The sequence below is a fragment of the Castor canadensis genome, chromosome 6 (genome assembly GCF_047511655.1).
Source record: "Castor canadensis chromosome 6, mCasCan1.hap1v2, whole genome shotgun sequence".
Classification (NCBI taxonomy): domain Eukaryota; kingdom Metazoa; phylum Chordata; class Mammalia; order Rodentia; family Castoridae; genus Castor; species Castor canadensis.
Genome location: NC_133391.1, coordinates 115751032 through 115765338, shown reverse-complemented (window position 1 = coordinate 115765338; position 14307 = coordinate 115751032). Strand labels below are relative to the sequence as shown.

Sequence of the window (14307 nt, the reverse complement as noted above, 5' to 3'; positions counted from 1 at the left end):
ACGAACTAGACCCCAAATTAGTTTTATGATCAGAATTAAGATGAGGACTAAAGAGGGAAAGAGGTCCTTTTTATGAGAAAGGAACACTGCCATGAAAATAAACAGCAAAGAGGCTGAGGTGATCCATGGATGCTATAGAGGCTTCAGGCAGAGGAAATACAGACAGGAAATGGTGAAGCTGTGTTTTCTACAGAAAAGCAAGGCTGAAATCTTGAATTTGATAAACTAGACCTGTGCTCAGTCTGTTATTTAGTAATTTCAACACTTACTTCAGTTTTGTTGTTTTGTTAGAAATAGTATAATGTAAAATTAAAAGGCAAATCTTTATATAGTTTTAATACCCTGTGAATGGTCAATGTTGGACTGTGTATAAGACCCACCCTTCCTTCCTTCCTTCCTTCCTTCCTTCCTTCCTTCCTTCTCTTCCTCCCTCCCTCCCTCCCTCCATCCCTCCCTCCCTCTTTCCCTTCTTCCCTCCCATCCTCCTTCCTATCTATTTCCATGTCTCTGTCTTTCTCTGTCTCTCTCTCTCAGCCTTATTTATGGTAAACATGCACTGTAGCACTTTGCTATACCCTCTGCTTGAGTTTTTCTACTCGGTTGTGTCAGGTGTATGTTTGGTGGACGCCCTTTGACGTAACACAATGTCCTCTATTTCTAGCGATTGTGGATGATGAAAGGCTGTCTGCAGAGGAGATGGATGAGAGGAGACGGCAGAACATTGCTTATGAATATTTGTGCCACCTGGAGGAAGCCAAGAGGTAAGAGCCAGGCTTACTCTATTTGTGCATCTTCTTGGAAGTAAGCTTTGGGGTAGGAGTGTGGGATTTGATGACCAGAGGTACCTGAATGGGTTAGCAGTTCTAAAGAGTTACCACAGTTGTGGATGGCAAGGGAGAAACTCTTACCTTCCACCAGTGATTAGACTTGGCTGAATCGCCCATGCCAGGTCAGTGGGCTGGGGAGTGACACTCCCACACTGGTTCCAGTATTCAGTCCCAGCTCGATGTGTATTGCGCTTACCTGTGCGTGTGCTGCTATACTTTTACTAACTCATTTGCAGTCTTGTTGGTAGCAAGCTAATGAGAGAAGAACCTGGTTTTTCATTTTTTTCTTTTTTTTTTTTTTGCAAATGGTCAGGCAGAGTTGAGAAGTTGCTAACACAGCCAAAGGCAAGGCATGAGGCCAGCAATTGTTCCTTTATCTTTCCCCAGAGCCTCCCAAGGAGCCATTGGTCAAATTATAGATTATTTCAAATTTTTCGTCTCACTGACTTGGATTTGGGGAGCAGCAATGACTTAAATCAAGTTCCTTTTCCCCAAGAGTGTCCTGAGGTCTTTTACTCACTCTCATCCCAATGAATAATAGTATATGGGACTGAAGTCCGTTGGTCACCACGCTACAGGGAAGGTTTATGACTGCAATCTCCTTTTTAACCTATGGGTGTGTGACCACTTGTCTCTAAAATCACATTGACGCTTTTAGACTCTTTAGATGAAGTAAATGTTGAGGTCTCCAAGGAGAAAGTGAAGATAAGGAGTCCCAAGTGCAAATACTTTATCAGAAGGATCCAGAAAACTTTGTCTCTGGCTGTGTGAACACTGCATTGTCCATAGACCATGAGTTTGATTTAATGCTTTGTGTGACAGTGCTGCACATTGGAGCAACGTATCATCCCAAGGACAGATGAGATGTTCCATTATCTGTAGAAAAGTAAACATTTACTGAAATGGTTATTGGCATTAATTGTCTCTGGTTACCGATAAGTAACTGACTATAGAACTAGAGTGATGATGATTTTAAGCAGCATTTTGTAGGATTCTAATCAGTGACACATGTCCTAATTTGGCATCAAAATTGCTTTACAGAGGGTTTCTCAGTGTTGTTCAATATTTTAACAGCATCATGAAGCTTTTCTTAAGCCCTAATGGTTAAGTTTTAAAGATTGTTTAACATGTCTGTAAAGTCTACAGATAGGTCAAAGGACACTAAAAATTCCCTTCCACTCTTAAGATTATTGAAAACATGCTTTTAGTTAAACTTTTGCTAAAAAAGTTAGATAAGGAAAGTGATTCATAGACATTCAAAAGAAATGTGCATTCAATGAAAAAGTTCGAGACTTAGTGGAAGTGCCCTTCCTTTTCCTAGTGTTGTATGTGTTGCATTCTAGACTTTTGCCTTCTGTTTTTTTGTAAGTGGGGAAGCATGTCATTTAGGGGCAAATGACGTGTGATTGGATGTTGGTAGATCTGACTTCCTGGCTTCAGCTCCACCACTTACACTGTGGATTCGATAGCACTTTAACCCAGGAGGAAGTTGTTTTGCCCTTCTGTAATGGCATGGTAAAGATAATACCACCACTTTCCCTACCTTCTCCTTGTTTTTTTTCTCCCACTAAGGATCAAGTAAAGAGGCTAAAAATATTCTGGAAAATATGTTGCCAGTCACTTCTATGGTGATCGCATAAATATAGTTTTTTCTCTAGTATATCAAAGTGGTATAGGTGTAACTTGGAAGCTGTCATATCCTCAGCATTTTTGAAATTTGGTAGTTGAATTTTATTTTAGAAAGTCATAACAGTGTCCTGTCCCCAAGTTCTTTAAAGAAAGCTTCTTCAAACTTAGCTTCTTTGAAAGAATACACTATAAAAGTAGAGTTTTCCCTCTAAGACGGCTTTTCACAAATTTATAAGAGAAGATTAGATGTCATATGTATATATGAATCATTTATTAAGATATAAACACTTTCAAGGAAGCTGAGTTTTGGCCACTGAGTGTGTAAAAGTGATGTGACTACTACTAGATGCATGGTGTTCTGGGATTTAAGAGAGCAGAGTGTACAGGGAGCTCAGGTCCTGAGCTCCAGGACAGAGTAGTCTCTGTCCAGGTTATTTGACAGGGTTTAGTTCATGATTTTGCAGTGTTAGTTCCTTAGGGATTTGTTGTGTTGGTTTTATAATTGTGTGTGTGTGTGTGTGTGTGTGTGAGAGAGAGAGAGAATGTGAGAGAGAGCACAAGCATGTTGTGTAGTTGCGAGAGAGTTACTAAATGGGACACTTGTGTATATTCATCCAGGAATGGCTTCTCGTTTCTGATTTCATTTGAAATGACTTTAACGTATTTTAATTAAAAATGTATTGGTCCTACCTTTATGCTCCTTTTTTTCTTTCTGGAAGTAAAAATTAGAATATATCTGGTTTGTATGTACTGTAATTTTGAATTTTAAAAAATTTAGAAGTGGAATATTCCAGTATGTCTAATTTGGGTTTTATTAATTTTAAGATTCTATGATAATATCAAGATACTTAAAAGTTCCTTTATTCAAAGGGGACAACAGTATCAACTTTACAGAAATAAAGAGGATTATAAGACAATGCTATAAACAAGCACATGCCAACAATTAGAGAACCTAGATGAAATGGACAAATTCCTAAAAGACACAGACTGACAAAAACTAAAGTGATCAAAAAAAAATCTGACTAGACTTAGGATAAATAAAAAGATTCTTGGTAAAAAACTTCCCCAAATCCAAATGACTTCACAGTAGAATTCTACTAAGTGTTTAAAGAATTAACACCAGTCATTCACAAATTATTGCAAAATATGAGAGGAGGGAACTCTTTGCAAATCATTCTACTGAGACCTGTATTACCCCCAAACCAAAACCAGGCAAAGACATGTGAAAAAATGGAACTGTTGCTGTAGCTCAGTGTAGAGTACTTGCCTTGCATGCATGAGTCCCTGACTCATGAGTGCACGCACACCCCCTACATCCCACACCTCCAACACCACCGACAAAAAATTAAAGACCACCATCTCTTGTGAGTAAAATACAGAAATCTTCAACAACATATTAGCAAATAGAATCCAACAATATATAAAACAGATTCTAAACTATCCAGTGGGATTTATTCCAGGAATGCAAGCTTGGTTTGCCATCTGAAAATCAATGTAATAGACTATATTAACAGACAAAATCCGTGATTATCTCATTAGACACAGGAGAAGCATTTGATAAAATCCAACCCCCTTTCTTGATTTAAAAAAACAAACAAACTCAAGCTGGAGGTGTGACTCAAGCAGTACAGTACCTGCCTAGCAAGCCTAAGGCCCTGAGTTCAAATCCCAGTACCGCCAGAGGGGAGGCTGGGTGGAGGAGAGACTCAATAAATTTGAAATAACAGGAAATTTAAACCCAATTAATGGCATCTGTGAAAAATTCATATCTAACATATGTATGGTGAAAGAATGGATGTTTTCTCCCTAAGACCAGGAATGAGATAAGGGTGTCTGTTCTTACCTCTTGTATTCAACAATATAGTAGAGGTTCTAGCCAAGACAATTGGGTAAGAAAAAGAAATAAAAGGTGTCCAGATTAGGAAGGAAAAAGTGAAACTATTTTAAAATGACATCATGTGGATTACAGAAAACCCACAGGAATTCACTCAACAGAATTATTAATGAAGTCATCATAGTTGTAGGATATCCTAAGAATGTGTAAAAGTTAACTGTGTTTGTCTACAATAGAAATGAGCAATCTGAAAGTGAAATTAAGAAAGCAATTCGATTTAAGAGAGCATCAAAAAAAGAATAAGATACTTAGAAATAAAATTAACAAACGAAACTGAAAGCTGTAAAACATTATTGAAACATTTAAAATACCTTAAATAAATAGACAGACACCCCTTGTTCATGAATTTGAAGACAATATTAAGAAAACAGTGTCTCCCAAGTTGATCTATAGATTCATTGCAATCACTAGCAAAGTTCTAGCCACCTTTTCTTAAATGCAGAATTGACAAGCTAATCCTAAAGTTCACATGGAAATTCAAGGAATGCAGAATCGTCAAAAGAGTTTTGAGGAAGAACAAAGTTGGAGTACTCATATTTCCCAGTTACAAAATTTACGTAGCTACAGTACGTAGTGTGGTACTGTCACGAGAATAGAAAATATGGGTGAATAAAACGGGATTGAGAGTCTGAAAGAAATCCTGCGGCTCAGCTGTTGCTCAATGACCTGATACCCAGTACCACACTCACACAAGGGTCTTAACACTTAGGGCAAATTGATTGTCATCATGTGAATCAAGGTAAATCAATGGCAGAAAAATAGTCTTTTTAACAAAGGATGCTGGGACAACTGAGTATCCAACATGGGTAAAAATGAATTTGGACTCTACCTTACATCATATGCAAAAATTATCTTAAAGTAAAGCATTAACCTAAATGTTGGATCTAAAACTATAAATCTTTTAGAAGAAAACACAGGAGTAAACTTGTGATCTTGGTTTACACAATGGCAGCTGAGATCTAACAGCAAAAGCAAAAACACCAAAAGAAAAATAGATCATCTGGGTAAAAAAATAACCCATAAAAAACAAAACCTACTTTTGATTCGAAAGGTGCTCTAAAGTGAAAAGACAGTGTGTTTAAGGATTTGTATCCAGAATATGTGAAGAGTTCTTACAACTTAATGTAAAAAGTTAACAGCTTAATTTTAAAATGGACTACAGTTCTAAATAGATTTCTCCAAAGATAAGGGTGTGGAGATGCTGGAACTCTCACACACTGTTGGTTGGATTGTAAAACGGTGCAGCTACTTTAGAATGCTCTAGCTGTTCTTTACAAACTTAAACATATGACCCAACAGTTTCATACACTCCTGATTATTGAAAACCTATGTCCACATGACAGCGTGTACACAAATGTTCAAGGAAGCATTATTCATGTTAGTAAAAAGGTGGAGACAACCCAAACATCCATCCCTGAATGAATGGATAAACAAAATGTGGTATGTCTACACAATTAAACATTATTCAGCTATAAAAAATGGAGTACAGGCACATGCCATAACATGTATGAACACTTAAAATATTAGGCTAAGTAAAAGAAAGCATTCACAAAAGGCCACATAGTACATGAAATGTCTGGAGTAGGCAAATCTGTAGTGATAAAGTATATTAGTAAGGCCTTGGGGGAGGGGAGGGATGGTGGGTGACTGTTAATAGGTATAGGATTTGTTTGGGGCTGATAAAAAATGTTCTAAAATTGATTATGATGGTGATTTCATACTTTAAATACCATTGAATCATATAATTACATGGTATGTAAATTATCTCAATAAAACTGTTATTAGAGAAAGGTTCCTTTACTCAGATTGGCTTAGAGAGGTTCTTAGTGAAGCCAGTTAATAAGATTAATTGGTATTTAGTAGATACATGTAGAAGGTACTCCCGAGATGCTTGAGGTATCTAAGTACTGTATTCATTTATTCACTCACTATGGGTGAACAAGCACAACAGGGTTGCTTTAGAGATAGAGTTCAAGCAACTTCTAGTGCTATGCTTAGAAAAGCTCACCTTTTGGTTGAAGATTTTACTCCAGTTAAATTCTTTTCATTTATGTTTGTTCTGTTAATCTCTGTATGTGTGTGTCTCCCCATTATCAGCCAACAGTCTCCCAAATATCTATCAAATGTTCATCTCACAATCTCACCAACATAAGCCTACTGAAGTCTTCCAACATCTCTCCCTACTTTGCTAGAGTCCTTTTTGTTAGCTTCAGAAACCTAACCAAGAATTGGGTGATGTCTTGCTCTGAATGGTTATGGTACTGAGGTTATCTCTGCCTTGATTTTTTTTTTAATAGTGAAGAATTTTTTTAGTAATTGTTTTCAGTGCTGGGGATCTAACTCAGGATGTCACACACACACGTTAGGCAAGTATTCTTCCACCAAACTATGCTCCTTTCTTTTCAAATAAGATTTAATGACTTTTTACATTCTCTTTTTAGATATCCCTGAGGGTCAGCTTTACAGATTGTTTGCTATGGGAATTTTGCTGACATGGGACTGGGCGGACAAGTGTGCTACTCATATGGACTTTGAAAGGGACTCAGTGATGCCAAAATCTCTTTGTCTTGGGAGTTACTCCTCTAATTTGAAGAATTAGTACTACTTAGTGGGTTTCTTATTAATTTATGTAAAATATATTTGAATAATAAAAATAGATATATTTTAAGAAAGTCAGGTTTTTTATTTTTTTTGTGCAAAAAATTTTAAGATTGAGAGTTCTCTTTGGGAAAACTCTGGGGGTGAAGAATGAAATCCACTGGAGCCATTATGACAATCAGAGAATCTTGGCAAGAAATGGAAAGAGGGAGGTCACAAATTGCAATGAAGCAAGTAGTTATGAATGGTGCCCCTATTGTGTCTCCCAAGGAAGGTTCCTGAAGTATTATATTCCCTTTTTAAGGAAAGGAAACATGCATACAAATCTTTTGCTGTGCTTACTTTTTCTGTCCTAAGTTTGAAAATAAACAAAGTAAAAAGTCCTTCCCTTGGTGAGGGGCTTGTTTGGAAATACTATCTTTAAAGAGCTCTTGATGTGAGCCACACTGTTCTCTGCATGGATAAGTCTGGGACCATTTTGTATGTGCCCTGGAAAGAAAACAAAACATGGGTGTGATTACTTTTGTGTCTGTGTTTACAACTCAGATATCAAAAGGACACCTCATGGATTAAATCCAATCTCAAGCTCAGGCCTCATCTAATCGTGAGCTAGAGAATCAGGGTTGAGACAAGAAATGCCTCATGCTTAAGCAAGTGAAAGCCATGAGTGTAATTTTGCGCAACAATGAATAGTTGTGATTACTTAAAACAAAAAATACTATGCCTCGGGAGTACTTCACATGCTCCACTGGGTTTCCTCTCTGCTTAGACCTTGCTGTCCATATTGCTGAGGAAGCCATCCATGTGTCAGTTGACAAGCAGCGCTAATAAACACTTAGAAGTTGGAGAACCTACCCTTCATGGCATTCGGTTCATTAAGAGACCCACTGTTGCTCTATGCAAAACAGGATTCAAATTTGAAAGAATTTCTTCACTGTGTTTTCAAAACATAAACCACTTTCACGTTTCCATGGTAACAACATTTCTCCCTCTTCCTCCCTTGTTTTCTCTCTGGCTCTGACTTTATCTCTGCTGTTCAAGAGGAGGGAGAAGAAGTGTGGGGCAGCAGGTGCAGTGAGCTGAGAGTTGGGGGCATTCTCAGGTCTGCCTCCTGGGTTAGGGGAGCACCTACCTTTAAGGAGTGCTCTGTTTGGGGCTGGTTCCAACTAATTTGCCTCAAGAGTCACATGCTACTGAGGCCTCACCTTTTAGGCAGGCCAGGGTTTGGCCTATCCCAGCAATAGGGAAAGAGTAATCTGCTAGACAAAAGGGCTTATCTGGAATAGCTTAGAAGTGGATGAGCCGTGTTCTTCTGGTGTGTCCTCGTGATACATGAAGAGAGTGATAGCAGCCAGCCCTCCCTGCCAGCATGTGACACTTATAGCTGAGGCAGCAGAAGAGATGTTGGAGCAGAGACCAGTGGGTGTTGATCAGAGATTATGCCATGGAGCTGCAGTATAAGAGATGGTTATTGAGGAGGTGAAGGAAGCAGTTGCAGGATTTAGCATTGGGCCACATTTGGGCAACAGAGGATATGATGTTGGATGCTTCAGGGCTTTTCTAACTCAGAGGGACTCATTTTTGTGGCTTTTATCAGCTGAGCCTGGGTGTGGGACACTCTTTGGGAGAGTTTTTTGTTTTTAGTTTCGTATATTGTGTGTTGGACATGTGCCAATCAGGTGTGTTCTGATGGATGAAGATGTAACTTCTCAGAGTCTTGGTATTTTTAAGTGTAAATAACTGGTATTAATCACCTCCAGCTAAACACAAGTTGAGCAGCTGATATTTGATCCCAGGTTTATGTTTGATTTTCAAAGAGGGAAAGGTTTGAAATTTTCCATGGTCTCAAATGTACTTTACTAACAAAGTGTCCGGTGAGTGTCTTCTCACCAGGTGTGGTGCGCTAACACTCAACGCACGTGATCTCAATTCTCACAATTCTCACAACCGCCCTGTGGGAAGTGGGGTATTCTTGTTTTATAGATGGAGAACCTAGGTCCTAGAAAAACTTAAGTCATTTGTCCAGTGTCATAGCCAACAGAGCCAGTACATCAAAGACCGTGGGCTGAAATACTAAAATACTGTCCCATTTGATTATTTCTTAATGAGTTTTTGTCATGTCTTCATTGTAAGTTCAACTGTAGTCTTCATTTTTAGGTTCTTTATGGGCTAACTCTGTTCTAGCTCTTGATCAATTTGTACTTCTTGAGTTGGGTGGAATTAGCACAAAATAGCCATCCATTGTCTACACTTTGTCTACCCTTTACTTTTTTTCCATTTCTGTTGCCTGGTTCTCTTTTGTTTTAGCTGATACAGCTCTCAGATTGTTATGGGAAGGATTTACTTTGTATGTACCTTTTTTTTTTTCTCTCTCTTATCCTTCCCTTCTCCCTTCCACCTACCTCTTGGTTTAAAAAAATTTTTTAATAGGAATTTGTAGTTTTCTGGGTCAGAGACATTATTCTTTTCTCACCCAAGATAGTTTTGGTATTCTTGGTCAGGTTTGGATTCTGTGTTCAACTTTTCAATTGTCTTTCTGGTTCTGCCACAATTATGACTGATTTCAAAGAGTACTTAGCTTTTTATTGAGACATCAAAAGGTATGAATAGCAAACACCACTGAGGTCTCTTCCTTCCCGTTTGAACCTCCCCACCATATACTGCATTGTGTTGTGATGCTTAAAACTCAGGAAACAGTGCGTTATTCAAGGCTAGAGAGACTCGGAGGGAAGCTGTCAGGGAGAGCGTTTGTAGGAGGTTGTCACAGTCTGGTTTCTTCAAGTCGTCTACTTTTGAATGGTTGTAGAAGGTTGGATGGTCTTCCATTTCTTTTTCCGTATGAGTACTGAAACGTGTTCTCAGACACGGACAGAGCCAAATCTCCATTTTGCATGTGGGCCACAAAGGCTGGGAGAAGGTCATCAGTGCCTATCCATAGCACGTGAGTGGTAGATTTGGGATTAGGATAACGGTCTTCTGACTGTTTCACGTTACTCTTCTGCTTCATAAGTCTCTCCAAGTCATGTTGATTAGGAAAAGTATTAGATAGAAAACAACATTGAAAATATGTAAAAATAAAAATGAACATTAAACTTATTTGGTAAATTCAGTTTAAGTTTGCTTTTAGTCAAACAGTGAATTTATAGTGTGGGGAGTTAGTTACATGTATATGTCTTTGAGATTTGTCTTTTATTTTTGCTGAAAAACCTGTATAGGTGTTAGAACAGGAATTCAGGAGTTAACATTTCTAGTCTTCTCTGCACTGTCCCTATTCAGTATTGCTTGGTTTAAATATTTCTTGATTTTTTTTTCCATCACGTTAATTTGCAACATACACCATTTCCTGCCTCTGGCATTTTGCAGGACAGAAGTTGAGACAGAAGTGAGAGAAGAATTTAGAGCAATGATCCCCCAAGCCATTTACCACCTGTACTAGGGTCACATGGGTGCTTGTGCAAATACAGCCTTTGGGGGATCAACCCAGATGATGTAAGTCCAATGTAGGGAGCAGAGCCAGAGGGTCTGCTTTTCAACAACTTGCAAAGGTAAATTTTTTTGCACACTGAAGCTTGAGAATAGCACTGTCAGAAGGGAAGTGACCCCCCACCAGTGGCTGATGCTGTCCCAGCTTCCAGCTTTCCCACCCAGCATGAATGAGAAGAATGAAGGATGCTCCTTCTTTTGGGATGAAAGGAGAGAGGGGAAGTGTTTTGAGGGTCACTTATCTGTTAAAGTGAGAAAAATGGGAGACTGGACATAAGAAAAGTAGTGCTTCAATCAGAGTAGTTTGAAAGAGCCACCTAAAGTTTTGTTTTCTTTGTGGACTCAATTGACATGTTTTTGTGAATTTTTCCAACAAGATGAGAGCAAATGAATGGGATAGCTAGGCCTTGATTGGCATGTTTGTTCTAAGTCATAGTTGCAAGGACCCCAGGGTGTTAATGTGAGCATTACAGAAATTGGGTGACCTTGAGATCCCTTTTGGCTACAGGGTGGGTAAGAGGGAGTCATGATGAGGATGAAGGGCAGGATCTCTAAGAATAAGGAAGTAGAGAAGTGGGTAAACAGAAATCGGTAGTCAGGGGTTTGGAAGCCTGAATGTCAAAGGTGGAGTTTTTCCAGGTAGTGATAAGGTCCAAGGTGTGGTGGGGCTCATGTGTGGCTGGAGTGTAATGGAGGAGAAACCCTTAGGGTAGAGGAGGAAGTCTCTGAGCTGTTACCAAGGTTGTCCACCTTCTTAAAGCTACCAAGCAGAGGCAGGCACAAAGATTGTGGCAAGAAAAGGATGTCCTGGAGGTCTGGAGATGAGTGACAAGGTTAGGGAGTGAGAGACAACAGTGAGATCCTGAAATGGAGACAATAGGACAGATTGTGGCCTGGAGAAGAGTTCAGCTAGGACACTGATGACTTTCCCTACTTTAGTCCTGGGAGTCAAGATAATTGGAGTAGGTTGATGGGAAGTGGTATTGTGAAGGAAAAGCCAGATCCATTAAGACAAGTAGGGGGAGATGGTTTCAACACACAGTGGAAAAGATAGGAGAATTGAATTTTTATAACAGACCATGTACATGGGCAGGAATTGGTAGATTTGGAGTAGGTATAGGAGGACACATTAGCAAGACTGAGCGAGGTTGACAAGTGTATCTAAAAGAGTTATGGGGTCAGCAATTCCATGAATTTAAGTTGGAGACTGAAACTACTACAGAACAAGTCTGGATTTTTTTCACTTTGGTACAGGCCCATTAGGCATCGTCTGTTCCTAACTTATCACTAATTCATTAGCTAGGACATACACTCTGAATTAAACCGCTTTATATCATGGCCCAAGATCTCTGTGTGATATGTGTATAAGTGTGCACGTGTGTCTGACTAAACAGAACAAAGTCTCACAAAAACGCCACTTCACCTTTACCAGGCACAAACTCCCTAACATTTACTCTTCTTTTCTAATTCTCCAAGAAAAAACTGGTGGTGATCTACTGCATTGATTTCTTGGTCCATTAAATGGTTATAGCCTACAGTTAGAACTATCTTGAACTTGCCTGATAACACTAGGTGCTGTTTTCTGCATATCTCTTAGATGAAAAATATTAATTTTCTGTGTCTAGTTCATACTGAGGGCTTATGTGATCTGGGAGAAACCAAGAAGTCCTGTTTAATCAGATCTCTTCTTAAAACTTTCACTGGCTCCACCATGCCTACAGGATCATCAAACAGCTTCTCAGCCTGGCACAGTATCTCACACTCATCTTACCCTCCCTTAGTCCCCAGCCCCGCCAGCTTGGTAATTGTTCCATGCTTGGCCTTGCCTTATATCCTTGTCCTGCTTTCATTGTACTTACTGCACAGTCTATTTACTCTTCTGGTATTCCAGTGCCTTGCTGTTGGTACTCCAGTGCCTTGCATGGAGCCTGGTGCAGGGTAGGTGCCACATTGGTCTGCCCGAGTGAGTGATGTAGCGACTTCACAAGTCCTGGCTGAAATTTCTTGTCCAGTGGGATTGGCCTAGAAAGGCCTTGTGAGGGACACTGATTCTCCCTATTGGATGGCCCTTTGCTCTTGCTGATCACTGATGACTTCCACTTCTGAATTGTAGTGGCTGTGGGGAACACAGACCAGCTGACTGTGCCTGGACAGCAAGGTGTTTTATTGTTGCGTGCTCTTTCCCAATATGCCCCACCACCCGTGGACATTGTATAAAACACATTTTAGTTCATTCTGTGCTGTTCCAATAGAATACCTGAGCCCAGAACAGAATTTTTTTTTCAATCACAGTTCTGGAGGCTGGGAAGTTCAAGATTGAGGGACTTCTTGCTACATCATAACATAATGGAAGCATCATGTAGCTAGAGAGTGTGTGCACCTGAACGAGGGAAGAGGAGCCAAACTTATCCCTTTATCAGGAACCTACTCCCCTGATAAACACCATTAATTTATCCATCAAGACCCAATCACCTCTTAAAGGTCCTACCTTTCAATACTGTTGCATTGGGAATTAAGTTTTAGCACATGAACTTGAGGGGGCGGGGAGCACATTCAAACTATGACAGTGCGCCATGCCTCACGGTTGTGGATGGCAAAGGACGGAGTGCCCCTCACCTTTCCAGTTCAATGAAGCAGTTTGTCTAGCAGTTGCTCTATGTGAATGTTATAAAATAACTTTAAAAGACCTACGTGCAGCTAGAGCCCCAGTCACTAACCACTATGTTCTACCCAAGTCAATTTAAATAGGATCAGAACCACCTCTAAACTAAACCTCCCAACAAGACAGACTCAAGGATGGATTAACAAAGGTTCAGCAAACTTAAATGATAGCTGAGGATGTTCAGAAGTCCAGCAGCTACGGCAAACAATGAAATAAACTAGCTTTTGTGGTATAGACCTAAGTGTGTTGGTTTGAGGAACTGATAGACAAAATGAGTAGTTGGAGACTTGTTTCTGTGATCCTGATGTGCCTCCCAGGCTTTGCTCAGGCTTGGTCAAGGAGAGGGGTGAGTGGCATGGTTAAGCGTGGAGGAAGAGAGGTGAAGGGATATTAGTGCCATTTTTTTTTTTTTGCTATCAACAAAGTGGGGCTGTTTGTGTAGGAGCCCCACACACTTCTGGGAAGTTGCCCAGAAGTGTCAGAATCTCAGTGGGGTGTGTGTGTGTGTGTGTGTGTGTGTGTGTTGGGGGATGGGGGTGATTGGTGTTAGTCTGGTCAGGGAGAAGCATACGTGTTCCCTAGGTGACAATCTATATAGAACTGGCTGGTTTAAAAGGATGAGTGGGGAGGAGTTGTCTTCATTTTCCAAACAAAACCCTCCTTCCTTTCTCACTCCATGCTTTTGCCAATCCTGTTTTCTTTCTTTTCTCTACATCATTTTTTCCTCCTCTGAAAGTTTATGTGATCTTCAAAAATAAGCTCAGAATTCATCCTTTCTCTGCAGCTTTTCTTGGCCACCCAAATAGTAGTGGTTTCTCTTCCAGATGCCCATAGCATTACTTGTCCATGTAACTTGCACTCTGTTTGTAACAGAAGAGCGGGTGGAGAATCCGCAACTTTCCCGTGTCTTCCGTGCATACATATTACTGTTCTTACATATATAAACACATTGTTTCACCTCTTACCAGATCCCCTATACTTCCTTGGGAGTGTTGCTTAGAGGCAGAAGTGAGTTAAATGAAATCATGGGTGAATCTTGACCGAGGATGTCAAGAATTTATGTAAATTCCTATGTACGCAGCTGGCTTATCTGTTGTGCTGCTATGACAAAAAGCCTGAGACTGAGCAATGTATGAAGAATAGAAATTTATTTCCCACGGTTCTGCAGAATAGAAGTCAAAGATCAAGGTGCTGATAGGTTCAGTGTCTGGCAA

The 14307-nt window shown here is 39.8% G+C and overlaps 1 protein-coding gene across 1 annotated transcript in view; it reads left to right on the top strand.

The window, feature by feature from the left end:
• The window catches only part of Iqgap2 (IQ motif containing GTPase activating protein 2), a 254967-nt gene that overhangs the window by 42069 nt on the left and 198591 nt on the right, over nt 1–14307 (top strand). Inside the window, exon 2 of the mRNA XM_074077256.1 lies at nt 662–761. Coding sequence (XP_073933357.1) covers nt 662–761 — 100 coding nt within the window. The remainder of the gene's footprint in view (nt 1–661; nt 762–14307) is intronic.